Source organism: Rhopilema esculentum, chromosome 7, assembly GCF_057945365.1.
Source record: "Rhopilema esculentum isolate cy_ngs chromosome 7, ASM5794536v1, whole genome shotgun sequence".
NCBI classification, from domain to species: domain Eukaryota; kingdom Metazoa; phylum Cnidaria; class Scyphozoa; order Rhizostomeae; family Rhizostomatidae; genus Rhopilema; species Rhopilema esculentum.
In genome coordinates this window covers 6,661,574-6,680,493 of record NC_142821.1, presented here as the reverse complement: position 1 = coordinate 6,680,493, position 18,920 = coordinate 6,661,574, and the positions used below count along the sequence as shown (strand labels likewise).

The following is an 18,920-nucleotide window of genomic DNA, read 5'->3' as shown; positions in this document are numbered from 1 at the left end:
GCGACAACCAAAAGTGCGTGCATTGTTATCGGAGTACTGCTGAGAAAACATAATGATAGAATAGTTGTCCGTGATGAAGTAAAAGTCATTCAGAAGAACATACAAACTCATTTGCTTAGATACTGTTGTGAAATTGTCACTACCATGGCAGCTGAAGTTTTTCAGATTGACGACTTCCACCAAGATGATGGCGCTGTTAGCGACGAAGAATTCGAAATATTACCCGAGGTAGGGCAGCGTAGGAAATTAACTGGCCTAAGTCGTCACGAATGCGAACCTCGTGGGCACACGTCTGGATAGCAGACAGCCTGCCCGCATATTAACCATATGTTTCTTGTGGTCATATTGATAGTTTAGATACCAAGAAGATAAATTTCGTATTAATGCGGTGCTGATATTGTTTTTTTAAAATCAGTTGAATATTTCGGGCATGTTGCACTGCCTCTAGTTCAAGATACACCAGTGCCTAGGCTGCCCTTTACTTTCTGTAACTACGGAAAATCTCAAATTTGTGTTACTCAAAGCACTGATTTTATTACATTAGATTGTTTCAAATTATGTCAAATTTTATTTATATAAACACTCCATCTGCTAGAGTTGTTAAAAGCCTGTCAATGACACCATCATTAAACTTAGTGGGCAAAACCGGAAAAGAATTATTCGAATTTTTTCTTATCCACGTTCAAATTGCCGTAATTTTTTGGGATATCTTGAATGTAACTCAATTTTCTTCAAATAGTTAGACTGTATATAAGTTACAATATGGCGGTTACAGTGAGTTGCCTGAAAAAGCATGTCTAGACCTATCGAAAGTAAAATTACCATTATGCAATCGATGGAAACGCGGTTCCTGATGATTTCTAACAGCGGAAAATCCAATTTTCAAATTTAAAGTCGTAATCTTCATAAGATCTCGACCAATCCTTGCCAAATTTTTCTTCAAAATATTATCTTAAATGACCTCATATTTCTGGAAAGTTTGAATTAAATCTTGAAGTTTCAAGTCTGCAGTTTTTAAAGGACGGACTAGTTTATTAAAAGAACATCTTGTACTATAAAAATCTGAAGTAATTTAAAAATGAAACAATAAGATCATTTTAATAGGCCATAATAGGAGCATGATAGTCATGCAAACCAGTAATGTTTATTTTCCAATGTCTTTTGTGTCTCATTGGTCACTTGTGCTCTAATTAAATAGTTTTTGTACACACTTGTGTTTTATCTAAATCAAATAATTGTATACTAAACGTAATAATAATAACAACTAACAAAAGCTTGATTAGGGTCCATGCTACTAGGGGGCCAGAGTGGCCATGCCCCCCCCCCCACTTTAGCGAACCAAGTATTTTTAGAGCTGCAGGAATAGGGGAAAGAAGCTTTGCCCCCCCCCCCCCCACTTTCAATTTCGTTGCATGGACTCTGTTGACTAGATAATCTAACAACATTTTCAAAAATCAGCAAGTCTGAAGTTCATTAAGATAAACATTCTACTCTTCATATATATAACACTTTTCCATGCTAGCATTTTTACCATATATTGAAAAATATATTTTTCAAAGTGCCTGATAAGTCAAATATTTTATAAAATAAAAGTTTAATACTTACAAAAGAAGAGTTTTAATCGTTTTGTTTGCTTGTTTATTGACAATCTCATATATCACATTCTTAAGCCTTTTAGTCTCAGTTCACTTAAATGCTTTTTTGTTCATTAAATATCTATAAAAAATTGATGGAGAGCTGTTTTGTAGGCAATTAATTTTTGGTAGGATTGAGCTTTTGTAGTGATGATGGGAACTGATTTTGGGCACCATTTATCATATTGTTTGGGTTATATTCCAAATAATTTAATGTTGATATTTAAACATTCCCCTTGAATTAATCAACAACTTTCAATTAATTACAAACAAATATACAGTTGTGTCACAACTTTCAATTTACCCTACAGCAGTGATTTTTCATTGTGTCTATGCAATTTTGAAAAAAATTAGTGCTTTCTCTTTGTCATTGGACTAGCAAAATTTAGAACCAGGAAGATTCAAAACTTTGCTTTGTGTTGCTGTCTTAATGTAGAAGCTCATAGCATTGCCAAGTAATTGATAAGATAATATTACTAAAAATTGTTTACCTGATCAGATTTTAAATATAACAGATTTTGATATTTTTATTCGCTTATCTATTGTACTTTCTAATTCATTTAGGATGATGACATGGACAATGAGGATAGGTATGGCATATTAATTTATGTCACCTTTTCATCATATTGTTATGTCACTATATCTAATGTCAGCTCTCTTACATTTCTAGTTGTTGAAATTTAGCGAAATGAACCTTTCATGATACACAATTTCAATACTGCACCAAAAAGGAGGAACAATTTATAACATGTATTCTTAGTAAAGCAGTGCTTCATTCAAAGTTCTTGACAGCATAAAATGCTAGATAATGGCCAAAATGAATGGAAATTGACATTTGATTTCACCCATTGACTTTTTTTAATAAGGCTGGACAAAGTCCTTGTCCTGTTTGTAGATTTCTATCTATTCTGCATGTATCTTTCTTTAGCTTTCATAATTGCTAGTTCAGTTATTTTGGTAACTCACTAATTGTAATTTCTTTCTACAAAAAAGTTGTAGGTATTGAAACAGCTTTATGTAATGTTTAAACCATTGTCAAAATCATTGCAAAATTTGTGATTTAGTTATGTCCTTTCTTTAGTGCTGATGTTGAATCTGTCCAAATAAATGAGGAAACAGTAAACCCAAAAGAGAAAATTGGCCCAGAAGACTTTGAGCTTCTGAAAGTCTTGGGAAAAGGTGGTTATGGAAAGGTGCAGATAAACAGATTTTATCACAATCTAGTTCACTACTTCAATAAGCATATTTTTAGAGATTTTTATGCCTAAGGGGGAAGGCAAGTTTTTAATGTATGATCAATAAATGAGTGACCTGATTTAAAATATTAAACACTCTTTAAGTTTTTTTGTACGTAGTTTTTTGTTTCTTCCTATTTTTCAAAATTTAATTTAATTGTTGCAACTTTTTTTGCTAAACTTTATTGCTAGTGTTCTAATTAGCCACCACCTTTGTATAAACATTACAGGAAAGTTTGTTTTGCATTTTGCTATGACTTCTTTCTAATTTTCATCCCTTGTGTAGTATTCTCTTTGTTTAATCAGGTTTTTCAAGTGAGAAAAATATCTGGTCATAACACAAGTAAAATATATGCAATGAAAGTATTAAAGAAGGTAATATTTACATACTTTTTGTTGATTATGACATTATAGAGAGCATTTAGGTTGGATACTCATGAGCTGACTCAAAAATGCATTTATTGAAACAAGCAATGATTTTATCCATCTAGACCCTTATTGTTAGTCCTTTCAAATGTATACCCTATATTGGGGGCAACTGTCCCCCTTGCCCCCCAGGTTTCTGCCACTGTTTGGAACCCCAAGAATGGGAATTGGCTAAGTATATCCAACAATGCAATTAAATTTTTTATCTGCTTTTTTGTCAATTTTATGATCTATGATTGGTTTATATGAATTTTTACATTTAAACTCTTAATAATGCTATTTTTGATTAAGTATCATTTGATTTCTATTCAGTTTTTAACCAAAAACTCTTTCAAATTCAGGCAACGATAGTACGCAATCAAAAAGATACTGCACATACAAAAGCAGAAAGAAATATATTAGAAGCTGTTAAGGTATGTTACTTCCCTTGCTGGTAATGTACTTTGTACCTGAATTTGATAACAAGGCCAATCTTCCTTACATGGTGTTACAACGTAACCTCTAAAGTCATTTGTCATCATAGTTTTTTGCTCAAAAATGAAGCCCCTTATCTTCTTATTGAATGTTTAAAAAATTGATAAATTTTGTGACTTTTTTAAATAGAATCCAACACTTACAATTTCCCTCCCACCCACATATTTGTTTTGCCAAATATTAACTGTGATCCTGGACTTGATGTATGTCAATTCTTTCAAGAATCTGCATTCATTTTCCTGTTTCATTCTTTCCATCCCTGTTTCCTAATACAACATACACATTAACTTAGATTAAAAAAGAGAACTGAGCAATCTATGCTACCTAGCTAGTGTTTCGACATTTATCTTAACACCATAGGACCGTAGGCAAGGTTGTTGCTGGCTATCATACTCAGAGGGGTTTCCACATCCCATTTGCTGACAAAGTGGATGGGGGATTGTTTATTTGCTGGCAAGTTTTAAAATTTGCTGATAAAGCCCCCCTATAGAATTTTTTAAGGGGGGTTATGGTGGGGTGTCACATCCCTGACTGTAGGCAGAGCCATGTTATTGCCGGAATACAGACTAATTCAGCAATGCTATGATACAGACTAATTCAACCATGTTTTCAATGTTGGACAACCCCCAGTGCACAAGAGATATTTGTAATTCTGTGATACTATCCGGGTTTTATTCAAAAATTTATAAGGATGCATACTTAATATGGATATTTTCTCATGTCAATCATTACACCAGAAGCAAAAGGGCTTTCTTGTGGTTGGTTTTAAACTAAGCCTGGGTTGGTTATCCTTATTTAAGGGTCTGTCAGTTTCAGATGTTGAATGCATAAGTGGCTAGGCCTTCCAATAAGACACAAACTAGTTTTTATTTAAAAAATATGCTAACTTTGTCTAAATGGATCATTAATTTTTTAAATGGGTATCTTAAACTATTATGTTTAGATACAGTTTCACATTCCTTCCCTTGATTACAATGGAAGGCAATGTCTTAAAGCTGTCTCACTGAGAAATCTTTCCTAAAATTCTTTCTCATTGCCATTTATCTAAAAGCTCATTCACTAATACCTTGAGAATATGTTGATACCTCATCAGTGCCTTATTTTGCTATTGGAAATAATTTGATGTATTTCTTTAAGCTTTTTAAAGTTTTTTGTTTTCAGGTTTTTTCAAAATTTTCAAAAAAGTAAATTTGTGTGTTATTATTGATTCTGAAGGACAATTATTTTTCTGAGAATCTATCTATGTAACTTGAATAAACTTTTTATGATAATGAGAGGCTCTAAATTTAAGGCAATTTAACCCAAATAATGTTTCACCAGGAACTGATTTAGAATCCGAGGGCAAGAAATCCAATTATTAAGACAATTGTTAACAACATGATAAAGCTTCAACCCAGGGCAGGTTGGTCTCCACAGTTTGAGTTTGGAACTATGACTCGGCCAAAATTGAAACCATTAGGTAGATGAAGGCCAGGTTTTGATGAAACTTAAGAAGATAGTTGTTGACTTATTAAATGAAGCAATTTGACATGACAATAAGAGCTCAAAAAACATGACGCTTCCAAGGTTATGAGCCAGCGGATCGTCATCTAACGATACAGTAGTTTTGAGGAAGCCCATTGCATACCTTGACAAAAATATCTAAAGTAAGACAAATTTATCTGCTCGAACTTTAGCAATAGATTAATTTACTAGGATTCCATATTCAAGAAACTTTGAATTAAAAGATAAAAAGTAAATTTTTAAGAAGACTAATAGGACAAAAATTAATCGGGAGGAAAGTTGAGGCGTTTTCTGAACTCTGAGACCAATCTCTGAACAGCCGCATCTCATCGGATCATTGTCTAATGTCATACAAAATATCTTGCGTGATCCTGGACTGATGACAATCTTTCTGTGTTTCATTAAAACGCGGTTTGTCGTGCGTGAATGTATGAATACTGGTTTCAGTGTGCTGTGACGTCATTTTGGTTCCTTTAAGAAATCCAGCAGTATTACTTATCGGTCTTGACAACCAGTGTCACGCTATCTTTAAATGAAGGGTGCTAATAAAAAGACGGATAAAACGAAGGATAACACGAGAACCGAGGAAACATGAGAGGTCTTACTTTGGATATGCATTATTCAAATGTGAAATGTCATCATGTTGCGCTTTAACAAATGCTTGATACAGCCAAACTATAAATTAAGTTATTAGCAAATTATAAACTTTGTCATTATTTTGTCAGTTTCATTTAGCAGCTGGGGAAATTGTCTGTTATTAAATCAAATATTTTCTTCCAGCACCCATTCATAGTTGACCTTATCTATGCGTTTCAAACCGGAGGTAAACTCTATCTGATTCTAGAGTACCTGTCAGGTAAGAAAAATACTTTTCATCTTAAGGGCTACCTCAGATCCTTCATTGCATATAATTTTCCCATTTTTGGCCCTCGCCCAGTCATCTTGTTAAATGATAAGTAAGTGATTTTTATGACTCTGAAGTAAATCAGTTTTTCTCAAGAGTCAAATGAAAACCCGAAGTCGAAGCAGAACCTAAGCTTCTTATTGTTTGCTAATTAATTTTGGCACCTGTTATACCGCTTCGCTCCAATCTTTTTAATCGGAAGACGTCGTATTGAAATATTCCATTTCCCCTTATCCCAATCAGTTTAGTAAAGTTATGTTCAATTTTCTAGCTTAGGTTTTCTCTTTAATTTCTTTGCCTGTATTTTCTAAAGAAGCAGGAAACCAGGAAGTAACCAAGAAAATTGTTTGAAGGGGTGAAGTAATGATTTTGCCGACAAAGAAGGGCGTGTCTCACTATTTAAGGGTGTGGTCAAGCGATAAATACTCATACATGCTACTTTTATTTGTTTCTGTTTCAAAGTTTATACTCTAGTGCCATACTTTGAAAGTTCAACTACACAGAAATTTTATTATGTTACAATTGTTGCAAATGGTTACAGAGTGAGTACAAAAATTCCATCTTTTGCCCGGCACAAATCCTTACTGTGCCGACGATAAAAATCTTTGGGAGGTACCGCACCCGTCTTTGGCGACGCCCCTGCAGGAAACTGTGGGTCTTATTATCCAGTTACATTAAAACTTCAGCTAGATTAAGAGACACGTATTTATAGAATGCCAAAACTGAAGTCCCAGCTGTATTATCTATGTGTTACGTCAGAGTTCCAGTTCTCGAAAGAAGCCATGTGCTCCTGAATCTAAATGATCCTGAATCCTTGAAATCAAGATTTAATTTCCACAGGTGGTTAAGCATAGTGTTTTCCTTTGCAGGTGGTGAATTATTCATGCACTTAGAGCGAGAGGGCATCTTCATGGAAGATACTGCTTGGTAAGCCAATTCATGCTACATTGTTGACTGTGTAAATCACGTCACGTAATGACGTCATAATATTTCCCTCTGTGCGCATACGTACAGATGAAAAACCACGATAACATGTTCATTGCAAAATTTATATAGAAAGTGCGTCAATAGTGTTTGAAATGGCCTAATGAATAAAGTCCGCTTTTAATTTAAGTAAACACGATTAAAAAAAACTTGGCACAGTATGTTTTAAAGCATTCTTTATTTATAACCTTTTGAACTTTCCGTCCTGCATTTTTAAAAGATTCCTCACAAATCTTGTCCTCTGGTAAAGTGATATGGAAAGAGCAAAGGGGGATGTTGCAAGGTGTTGCTTTTGCATCTCACTATAGCTGGATGCTTATATTTCGGTAGAGTGTTTGTGAGGAAGTCTTGAATTTTTCAAAGGCTTATATTCCGGCTAAACTTTGAATTCTCTAATAACTCCTTGTGTTGAATCCTAGCTTTTACCTGGCTGAGATCGTATTAGCACTGGAGCACTTGCATCACCAAGGGATCATTTATAGGTTTGTCATCTTCTATATCCTTGCTCAGTTGGTCGGTAGTAACTATGGTGTCTGTGTTGAAGATAATTATGATGATTATGATGATGAAAATAATGTCAAATATGGTGATTATGATTAAGATTATGATATGATTGCGAAAATGGTGGTGGTCATAATTATGAAATGAATGGAGATTGTTGCTATTGTGATGACGATCTCATTTATTTTCAGAGATTTGAAACCGGAGAATATACTATTAAATGCTGAAGGGCATATAAAACTGACAGATTTTGGTTTATGTAAAGAAGCTATCCACCAAACTGGACTTACACATACTTTTTGTGGAACCATTGAATATATGTAAGTATGGGCCTTTTGCTTTTACTTGTCAGACAGGCCACTTCACAAGGAGCTATTTTAAACGTTCGCTATTTAAACCCTAGCGTCGTCTCTTTATGTTGTTTATATAATTATATACAGCAGCAGTTATTTTCACAACTGTATACCATGTGCGTTTTCATATCCAGGTTTGCTACGCACATTCAAATACCTCTGGCATTCTACATGACTAGTACCGACTAGTACTCTACTTTGATATGGAGTAAAATTTAAACATCATCAACCGAAAATTTGGTTTGTAAACTTTGTCTTGTAGACGTCAAAGGCAATGAAATCAGTTCAGCATTAAGTTGTTATTGTGACTAAAGCTAGTGTTCTTCGTTTCAGGGCACCGGAGATATTAACAAGACACGGTCACGGCAAAGCTGTGGACTGGTGGAGCTTAGGAACCCTAATGTACGATATGCTTACAGGGGCTGTGAGTAGTGCTTTTTAGGACCCTTTTCTATTTGGTGTTCTGCTTTTAGATGTGATTCACTTGTGGAGATGAATGTGAGGAATTTGTTTCTGAATAGTCTTGAAATAGGAGACAGAAACACTCCGTTCCATTTTCCCCTGGTTGCTATTCCCTCAAGCGGTTTTTGTGAGGAGTTTATTATTGGTTCTGCAAACGCATGACATCTTGACCGATATGGGCCCAGCTGGTACATTCGTATCTTGATTTGTACATTTCTAAGGTTTGAAGTTAAAACGAAATATCTCAACCAAAACTGTTACAGCTAGCTAAAACTTGATACACGGTGCGATAGTTGCACAGTAGTCATGAAATTGATTTCTTCAAAAAATTCAGGTTTGATGATTAGAAAATTTCTTTGAAAAAAGTAAACATTCTTGAACATACTAAAACTTTTTGTCTGACACTCTTCAGAGTATAAAACGTAAGAGCATAGATAAAAACTCTACGCTAGAAAATGTTTAGACACAGTCGTGGAAATCGTGAAGTCGTGAAGTAGGCCAACCATAAATGCAAGCAAATGGCTTTTGAGGTTGCCCAATCAGTGCCGCTATCCAATAGGTTCTGATTTTCCCACTCTTTTTCTTCTCTGTACTCATTGGAATTTCGTGATTTTACAGCCTCCGTTTTGTGCAGACAATCGAAAAAGGACAATTGAAAAGGTTTGTCATTTGGACTATACTTCATTTGGATTCCGACTTTCTCGTCATTTGGATTAATTTCTGATTAAGTCTTTAGAAAGCAGCTCTCATTTTAACTTTGTTACAATAGTATTCAATTATGCATATTTATACTTGATCTAAGTTTGAAGCTTGAGTGTTTCACGTTTAATGGAATTATTTCATTCAATATTAGTATATACATATTGAGATATTTAGTATATATTTATTTAGATATTTTTCGTTTTGTGAAGCTTTTTTTCGTTTGCTTTATACTTTGTTGTTGAAAGGCCAAGCTTGAAGAAATTTAGCATTTGCTATCGCTGGGCAGAAATGTTTAATGTGTCAACAGAAAGCCCATAGCAAGCAGTTAAGCATATAATGAATGCAAAAAGTATACATTACTTAAAGCAAATGCCCTGTCTTGATATGTTAGCGTATGTAACTATCGTGTTTATTAATGATTTATATAGTAAAGTATTTTTTTAAAGTGGTCGCAGCAGGGGGACACTTGGTCAATTATTGGGTGGGCAAGCCTATTGTTTTAATAAGATGACGTCACATTTTCACATTATTTTATATGAAAAAACCATTGTCTTCCAAAGTATTGGGGGTTACTGCCCCCCTCGCCCCCCAGGTGTCTGCCACTGGTGGCAGGGACAGATGATAGTGGAATGTATCGTTCTCAGCTATTTTGAAACAAATTTGTTGTTTTCAGATATTGAAAGGCAAGCTGGTATTGCCACAATATTTGACTTTCGAAGCAAAAGATTTACTCAAAAAGGTACAATATTATACCTTTTTGTTTTTTGTAGGTCAATTCTTGTTATTGTTTAGATCTTTGTTTTTGATGAATCAATCAATGATAATCTCTGAAAATACCTACAAGAGTTTTTTGATATTACGGGAATCCTGCTCTGAACTATGCTTAAAAATCTCAATTTTGTTTAATCTTGATTAGTTCCAGTGGATTTAAAAGTCTTCTTAAGCATTCTTAATTCATTTATACGTGCATCACCTTTGTCATATATAAAATTCAAATGTTTTTTCAGTTTTGCTTGCATGTTGTCAAATCGCAACATGGTAGCTTCAATGTTGTTGTAAATCAATTTCTAAGGCTCTTTCTCACATACCAAAACATTTTGCAGCTCTTAAAAAGACACCCTCATAGTAGGTTGGGAGGAACTGACGATGCTGAGGCAGTAAAAGTGAGTTTATATTCACAGCTCTGTCACGTGGATATCACTTGATAAATACTCAATGTTTTCTTGTTGCTATTGTTACAGTTGTTGTTGTTGCTGTTGTTCTGTCAATTGATGTCAGAGATGCATTTCCTCCAGTAATTATATGCATGCTTCGCATTTCCTGATCCTTATAGCTTCGACTGTCTGATTTTTTGTTTTCTCCGTTATTTTTAAAGTCTTTATTGGCAAATGTTTGGCTTTGTGTTTGAGGCTACGTTTTATATAAAGCTACATGAAGCCCTTAATAGCCTTTATATCTGATAAAAATACGCTTTATTATTTATGGATTTGACAATAGCAAATCATTTAACCTATTTCATGCTGTACATATTGTTTGACATGTAATTTTTTTGACAAGACGTCCTTGCATTTCTCATAATCTTTTCAAATATCTTTTACCTCTAGGCGCACCAGTTTTTCAGATCAACAAATTGGACAGATTTACTTGAGAGAAAAGTCGCCCCACCATTTCGACCTTCTGTGGTACGTCAGTGTTTTGATTGTTTTGTGGTTAAGTGATTTAGTTTGATTAATCGATTAACTTCTCCATTTTCCATTTATTTTGATGAATCTGCTTGCAATTAAAATGCTTAAAATCTCTTTAAAAAAGGCGTTTACCGGTTTTTAAGGTATATATCGTGAAGTTGATCGGGTATATAAACAACAAATTCGTTTCCAGATATTTTCTTTGAACAAAACCAAAATCACCTTGTAAAGCTCTAAATTCTTTAAAATACGTAATCGATTTCAGTCCATGCTTTTTCCTCCCTCTACATACATAATCCACTAACTCCTATTGTACTGTATTCAAGAAATTTCAATAAAGCTATTTACAAGACGGGGTCAACTTCCTCACATATTCCTGATTAGCTTCTTTCCTGTAGTAATGTAACTGCTGCCAAAACACACCCCCCCCCTATTTAATACGACTTTCAAACTCTCACCTTGGAGTTCAAAACATCGTGTGTCTTTGATATTGAAATTTATTTTGTCCAATTTCCTTCTGATCGAAGAAACTTAGAACAGATCTCACGTAAAGCTAATAGCTTAAGTTATGATTTCTCTTTTTTCTATAGACAAACGATTTAGATGTAAGTCAGTTCGATCAAAGGTTTACAAAGATGCCAGCTGTTGATTCGCCTTGCGATGCATCGCTCAGTGAAAGTGTTAATAAAATATTCCAGGTAATGATTCTTGCGTTTTATACATCATATCTTACAAGGCTAGTGAATGGTTTTTGACAAATATTTTAATACTCCAGATGAGCTTACCTTTTCTATATAAAAGAGGTTTTAATGTTTCCCTTTACATCAATGTCTCGACACCTTAATCTGTTGAAAAGTATAATTCCAAAACATGCAAAAAACGTCTTCATTTTTGCGGAGCAGTGTTTAAACCGGATATCTTCTTGATTTTTTTCTTTGTGCTTTTCCTTTTAAATGCAACGCTTGGTTTCTTCTTCCTTCCTCTCTTCCTTCCACCCTTCCTTCCTTCCTTCTTCTCTTCATTTTTCCCTTCATTTCCTCCTTCCTTTATTCCCTTTTCATTCATCTCTTCCTTTTTTCTTTGTTTCTTCCTCCCTTCTTTCCTTCCTTCTTTCCTTCCTTCTTTCCTTCATTCTTACCTTCCTTCTTATCTTGCTTCCTCTCTCCATTACCTCCTTCTCCTCTTCCCTTACCATTTATTCCTTTCTTTCTTTCTTTCTTTCTTTCCTTACTTCCTTCCCTAACTCCTTCCTTCCTTCCTTCCTTCCTTCCTTCCTTCCTTCCTTCCTTCCTTCCTTCCTTCCTTCCTTCCTTCCTTCCTTCCTTCCTTCCTTCCTTCCTTCCTTCCTTCCTTCCCTACTTTCCTTCCTTCCTTCCTTCCTTCCTTCCTTCCTTCCTTCCCTACTTTCCTTCCTTCCTTCCTTCCTTCCTTCCTTCCTTCCTTCCTTCCTTCCTTCCTTCCTTCCTTCCTTCCTTCCTTCCTTCCTTCCTTCCTTCCTTCCTTCCTTCCTTCCTTCCTTCCTTCCTTCCTATCCTATCCTTCTTTCCTTTCTTCCTTCCTTCCTTCCTTCCTTCCTTCCTTCCTTCCTTCCTTCCTTCCTTCCTTCCTTCCTTCCTTCCTTCCTTCCCTACTTTCCTTCCTTCCTTCCTTCCATCCTTCCTTCCTTCCTTCTTTCCTTCCCTACTTTCCTTCCTTCCTTCCCTACTTTCCTTCCTTCCTTGCTCTCTCCCTTCCTTTTCCCCTTCGATCCGTCCTTCTCCCATCCTTCCTTCCTTTCTTCTGTTGTTCCTGACTTTCTACCTTAGTTCCCTTTCATTTTCTCGTTCAATTTACCAATTGCAATGGCCCCCTGCTGAGTCATACTGCATTTTTCTTTTGAATATCCTCCTTTACCAATCGTTTTCATAACACTGCCTTAGAAGTAAACTTTCTTTAGAGTAAAGCTGATTTCTGATTTGTTTGCACATTCAGTCTGTTATTCCGTAGGGATTTACATACGTAGCACCATCTGTATTGGAGGATTTATACAAAACTTTTAATGGATCACCGGAGTTCTCCATGAGGTATGGTCATAGACTTTTTTAATTTAACAACAAAGAGTTATTTTCGATTTTAAACAAACTTTTGATTTGAGAATAGTTACCTGGTAAATGCTTGCGAGGTCTTTATGCCATGACTTCTACGTTCTACCCAATGCAGTCATTATTTCCATTCTGAATAAAATTGACAAATTTTATTCATACTGACAAAATTTCGTTTTACTGATAGATAACCAATTATTTGATTTTTCGAATACTATCGATATATCAAGATATGAAATGGTGATAATTCCATATATCTTCAGCAATTTACAAAACTTATGAAAATTTTCAGAGTATGAGCATTCCAAATTTTTCAAGTTAATTGAAAGTTATGTCAAAGAAAATACTTAGCCAAGACTTTCACCTGGAAGCATAGTTGTAACTCCTCTTCCTAGATGACAAATAGAGCTAAACCTTGTTTTACTATAAAGCTTGCGTCGTTTGTAGATCACCAAGAAGAGGAACAAAGGGATCTACTTCTAGCCCTCTGAGGTAAACCAAGAAGTCATAAATTTGAAGACTTTTGCAAATAGTTAATTAACCTTCTTATAATTGGACTGAATGAATTTATACAGGGGAATCTTTTGTATCACCCTTAATTTTCGAATATGGAGTGGTATATGGTTATAGTGTTGAAGAAGCGTATACGTTTGTAGCTATATTGTGTTTTGTCACGTCACGTCTCTCCTTTCTGTTTCCACTTCCTAACCGTGGCTCACCAGTCAGGCTGTAATTTCACCCTCTGGCAGTTTGTTGTCGCAAGATCTGGCTCAGGGTTGAAAATTCTTAATCCTTTTTTATCAGTCAATAATATATTTTTTATCAGTCAAAGTAAATTTCTTAATAGAATAATAAATATTTTTTATCTTATTTGATGAATAACTTTCCTTAACATTTTAGGTAACAAAGAATTTGCCTTTTTTTTGAAAGCAACCCCTTTAAAATGATACAAATTTCGTCTTTATTATTTTCAATCTTCAACTATATATTTCAAAAGAGTCTGTTATCTCATCAGCATCGCTCAAACCCGTTGATTTAGAGATCTGTCTAACTTTCAGTTTGTTTGTAGATAAGGGCAATGAAAATTTCTCATTCGGTTAATTTTCCATCACCTAAATAAATCTTACTTCAACTAGAATTGATTTCGTCTGAACAAACCATCGTGTCAGCAATTTTGCGGATTCTTTATCGAGATAATAAATCTTCAAGCTTGTCTAAGCTGCATTACGTTTTAATTTGGTCCCTGTCGTTAAAAATGACATGCGATGTGGAATTAAAATTTTTTTGACCAAATTCCGAGAAATTTCAAATCGTATTAGGTATTAAGTTATTTAGATTGAATCATATCGCATTGAATTTGAATCATATTATTTTTGACTTGCGGAAACCGGGGAACATTGAAAATTAGAGCTCGTATTTTAAAGCATGCGAGTTTGTTCCGTTAGACAGGGAAGGTTGGGGATAGAAAAAGGAAATTTTCAGTTTTCTTTTTGCCAACTGTTAGGAATAGTTGATGAAAGTTGTTGAATTGGCATTTTATGTTCTTGCCAACCCTGTTAAGACAGGGTATCTTCAAACAAGCATGCGTGCTTCAGTATACTTGACATTTCAATATTTTAAACTTTGCAGTCGAAAAGAGCTAATTTGTGAGTCTGCTCTCTCTGAATCTGTTTAGAAAGGAAGTAGCGTAACTTCAACTAGTTTTGCGGTGGCATTGACGTAATTCGGTTTCACGTCTTGCCACAATCTCTCAATACCATTTTGTTCTCCTGCTGTTCAATATCCAGTTTCTTCCATTTGCTTTCAATCATTTTTTACCTCAAAAACCATCCAATTATTACATTTGTTTACGGACGATATTTGGTAATGATGAGTGGTAATGTTAGCTAAAACATTTGAAAAACTTGAACTGAAAAACACTTCTGAAGAAGTGTACTCTGCTTAGTGCTGGATTCAGGTATACTAAAATTAATAGTAGTTGTTCAGTGAACTGAGTTTTACACTGAGTTATTTCCATTTTAAAAACCCTTGATCACAATCTAGAACTACCTACCTCTGTTTTACTATCTACCAACCTGTAGCTTAAAATATTTAATTCGCTTATTTTTAGAACCTTGCTCTCTTTTAGTCATTTTTCAATCAAACTTGCAATTGTTATTTTGCTATTTTGTTTTAAGTAGATGGCTACGAGATTTGTTTTTCTTGTAATCTCAATTTCATAGGCCTCTTAGAAAATTGTACTTTTGAAAAAACCTGATCTTATTTCATTTTAATCTTATTTTGGCACGAAACTGGTCATAAATTGATAATGGAAATCAACTTATTTATTTTAGTCCTGCAAAAATCGAGGGAACCGGCACAAGGCAGTTCGGATTTGAGCGCGAATGGAGACCAGACTCATCATCGCGCAAGTCAAGTACTACCCAAAGAGCCTTAGATTTCAATCAAACGGAACAGAACAGTGAATCGTCGTTCGAGCTTATCGATAGTAGTATGGACACTTCATATGGAAGTAGGCCACCAAGTCAACTTAACAATCCACAGCAGGGATCGAGACCTACAAGCTTTCCATTGCCGTTGTCATGAGCTTGCCGTGCAAGTTAGTAGACTATATTTCAATTTAAGTGCAAAGAGATTTCACAAACCCCAAACAGCTGCTGTGCAATCGTGTCCTCGGGCGGGACGATCACAGCCCTTGATTCGTTTATGACGCCTTTATGCTTCTTTGGGGACTAGGCTCCGTAAAACTGGCTCAAATTTTTGTCATGAACGAAACATTATATTTACTATCGTCTATAATTAACAAAAAGAGATGGCTGATGTAGTTAAAACCCTTGGTACGAAAATGGATTACAGCACACAAGCAAGAGAGGAACGAAGGCTGTCCGTCAGTTATCGAATTTGTGAGGTAACAATCATAAACGTACGAGTTACGTTTATACCATGACTATACCATATTCGGTTTTCATTGCTCTATAGCTCAAGAGAGCTGTTCAAGTTGGCCAGCCTCTTGCTTTCACGGGACAGGATTCTCCAGCTGTATTGCTGCTCAAAGAGTAGTGAAATAAATATTATTGATCGTTTAGATACGTTTTGATACGATGCGCTGCTATAGGGCTCACTCGCATTCCTTTGGTATCCTTTATCGGACCAACAGTCCTGGTACAAATTATTCTGGTTTTTACAAAATAAACCAGAATTCTCACATACAGTTGAAACGGAGCCAATCTCGCTAAACGACTGTTATTAAAGCAATTGGCCCGTGCTACCTCTTATTTAAATCAGCTCGTTTTTCCCCTATAGATTTTTGTCACAGCGTTTAGAAACAAATTTGATCCTATTTATCGATATTGATTGTGAGATATATTTATATGTCAAATAAGTATTGTATTTTCTACAAGTTTTAATTTATATACATATATATATAATTCGATGGTTTTTACTTCGCATTTAGTTATCGAGGTAGTTGTTTAATTTCGCCGCTACAACGGGACGTAGCTTCGCTATATTTGGTGTTGTAAGTCGCCCTTCATTAGGCTGTAAGTCGCTCTGAGAAAACTCTTTGGTCCGTTGTTCTGAATTTCCTATTTATATATTAAAGATACGTATCTGCTGTCAAAAATCATCCTTTTTTTAATGCAGAGACGCAGTAGGATTGGTTTTGGCCATTGTGGAGAAAATGCTGGTCCGTTGTCAAAAATGTCAGTCTTTTTAACATCTACTTAGGCTCCTATTTTTTTATATTTTCATAAAGAGCTGGCTTGATATAAAAGGTAATATGATTAAAATACAAGTATGTATGCTAAAAGACAACCCTATTTTATGGAGGACTTGCTTAGAATTATATCACCCGGAAAGGACCATTATTTCCTCTCTTTTCCAGATTATAACCAGGTTTTGCCGTAATTTACTTTTCAAGTTGATGAACATGTAAGGAGAAAAATAATCGTTGTATGGTCAATGACTCTGTCGCCGTCTTCGCTACCGCGCCTCATTTTATGCTGCTGCAAAAAGATCTTGCTGAGTGCTTAAGAATTTTGTGCTCAGGTTTTGTTTTATAAAATTGCATGCCCTTTAACGGAGTCCGGAGTGCTTTTCCCTCATAAGCTTTTGAAAGATGGTCCCCCCCCCACCCACCATTGCTGTGATGCTACGTCCCTGAATTATCCGTGGATTTATTTTTTTTAAACGCAATTTATTATGTTTTCATTCAATGATTTGGTTCTTAAACCTTGTATAGTTACTGGTTTTTTGGTGTCGAATAAATATGTTAGCGTAAGGATGTGAAACTTTTCTTAACTTTCGGGTGGCAAAATGCATTCAGAAAAGGCATTATTTTCCTAGCATTGCATTCGTATTTTTTCCACACAATTGTAATGCTATAAACAGAATCACTGTCTTTGTTTTGTGTAGTCTTCCAGGTGCCTTGACTGCTCCCTTACCCAGTTCTGATAGCTCTCTAACCCTATGAAGACGTTTTTGATTAAGTTAATCGTGTCAAAAACACCATTTGAGATGGCTGGAAGTGCCGATACGTTGTGTTCAAATATTAAGCAATGTCACTACACATTATCATAACATATTCTCACTTTATTGATAATGTTCACATGTTTTATGCTGCTCCTTTATTAGCACTCGTTAATAGCTTTTTTAATGCAACTAGTTGCATCAAACTATGTTTGTAGTGTTATTGGCAACATTTCATGTAAATTTCTCTACGGAACATCCAATTGTTAACTATATTCTTGAAGGGGTGTCAAAGAAACCTCAACGGTCTTTTTTGTCGTTATGTAGAGAAAGCTGAAATCGCTTATCTTTCTCCCTATGTTATCCACATATATATCCATCTGTATTGTTCAGTGAACTTGACTGGTTCGGCTCTGCCATCCCCCTTCCTTCGTTTCCCATCACAAATATCACACCTTAAGAATTATATTTAGATTCTTTCAAAGGATCAGTATCTGATATTTTTGTTTGGATAACAGACAAGAATAAAATTTGTTGATTAATAAAAACGAAGTATGTCTCTAAGAAAGAGCTGGGATGTTCGGGTGCAATTGTTCTGAATACATTCAAGACAGAAGGAAGTACAAATTCTACAAATGAGAAACGAGATTGATGCTACCCTCGAGGGTGTCGCACCTTAAAGTTAAAAGCGAGAGGGTCATGTACTCAATTTAGTTTGCATACAATCGATGACAATGCATCTGACTGAAATGTGAAAGGCCCATGCCCCCTGGCTTTTCCTTTTGCACGCTCTTCTGCGCTCAATCTGCTTGGTCTTTTGATAAAAAGCAGCCTAGACCTAGAACTACCGTTTGCTTTTGACGCATTTTGTGCTGCTCATGCTTAGTAATATATGAAATTGTCTTTTAATGTGTATTCTTTGCTCTTATATCAAGTAAATCGTAATTCGCTTAGACTTATTAACGTTTTGACAATTGGATACTTAGTATTACTATTGGAATTTTGCATGTTGTTGAAATATGATTCTTTCTTATCGTTCTCTGCCTGTACAGGGTAATTAGTGTTGTTATATTGTTGTCTTCTCTCGCCACAAAAAGAAAGCAGGCACAGAAACCAATTTCTACTATTCTCAGTTTGAAAGCGATTTTTTCATAAAATGCCTAAATTATGGACTGTCATCTATGTTCAAATGCCTCAAGAAAACAAGTAAGGGGTGGCTCTGAGGTCCCTGGTTCTTTTAACCACCTAGGTGTGTCAATGTAGAACTAACCTCTACACGAAATACGACTGTTCTCTAGACACAATAGGGCTGCTGAGAGGCATGGTGGGCCCAGGGGCAGGCCCAATTCTTGGGCCCCTTCATAAACAAAGCAACAAACCTAAAATGTGTCAATATGGAATTAAAAGACAATTTTCTTTTAATTTACATTCGTGAAGCAGTGTTAAACTTTCCGAGTACAGATATGATTTGTGATTAACGTGTTAATAGGAGTTATATTTTAAATAGAA

General features: G+C 35.2%; 1 protein-coding gene across 3 annotated transcripts; it reads left to right on the top strand.

Annotated features, from left to right (window-relative positions):
- LOC135683084 (ribosomal protein S6 kinase beta-1) lies at positions 1–18,429 on the top strand. 3 transcript variants are annotated; one of them, XM_065198240.2, is made up of 19 exons: positions 1–228; positions 2,199–2,224; positions 2,716–2,827; positions 3,176–3,244; positions 3,637–3,708; positions 6,053–6,128; positions 7,046–7,103; positions 7,580–7,642; positions 7,853–7,981; positions 8,348–8,438; positions 9,095–9,136; positions 9,852–9,917; positions 10,282–10,341; positions 10,783–10,860; positions 11,454–11,561; positions 12,850–12,926; positions 13,392–13,436; positions 15,278–15,543; positions 16,587–18,429. In XM_065198240.2, the coding sequence occupies exons 1-18, from the start codon at positions 145–147 to the stop codon at positions 15,528–15,530; spliced, it is 1,509 nt and encodes a 502-aa protein (XP_065054312.1). In that variant the 5' UTR covers positions 1–144; the 3' UTR covers positions 15,531–15,543; positions 16,587–18,429. The 3 variants fall into 3 exon arrangements, with proteins under 3 accessions (XP_065054312.1, XP_088965229.1, XP_065054311.1); XM_065198239.2 differs by lacking the exon at positions 16,587–18,429 and having other exon boundaries at positions 2–228; positions 15,278–15,737; XM_089109103.1 differs by lacking the exons at positions 13,392–13,436; positions 16,587–18,429 and having other exon boundaries at positions 15,278–15,737.
- The last annotated feature ends 491 nt before the right edge of the window (positions 18,430–18,920 follow it).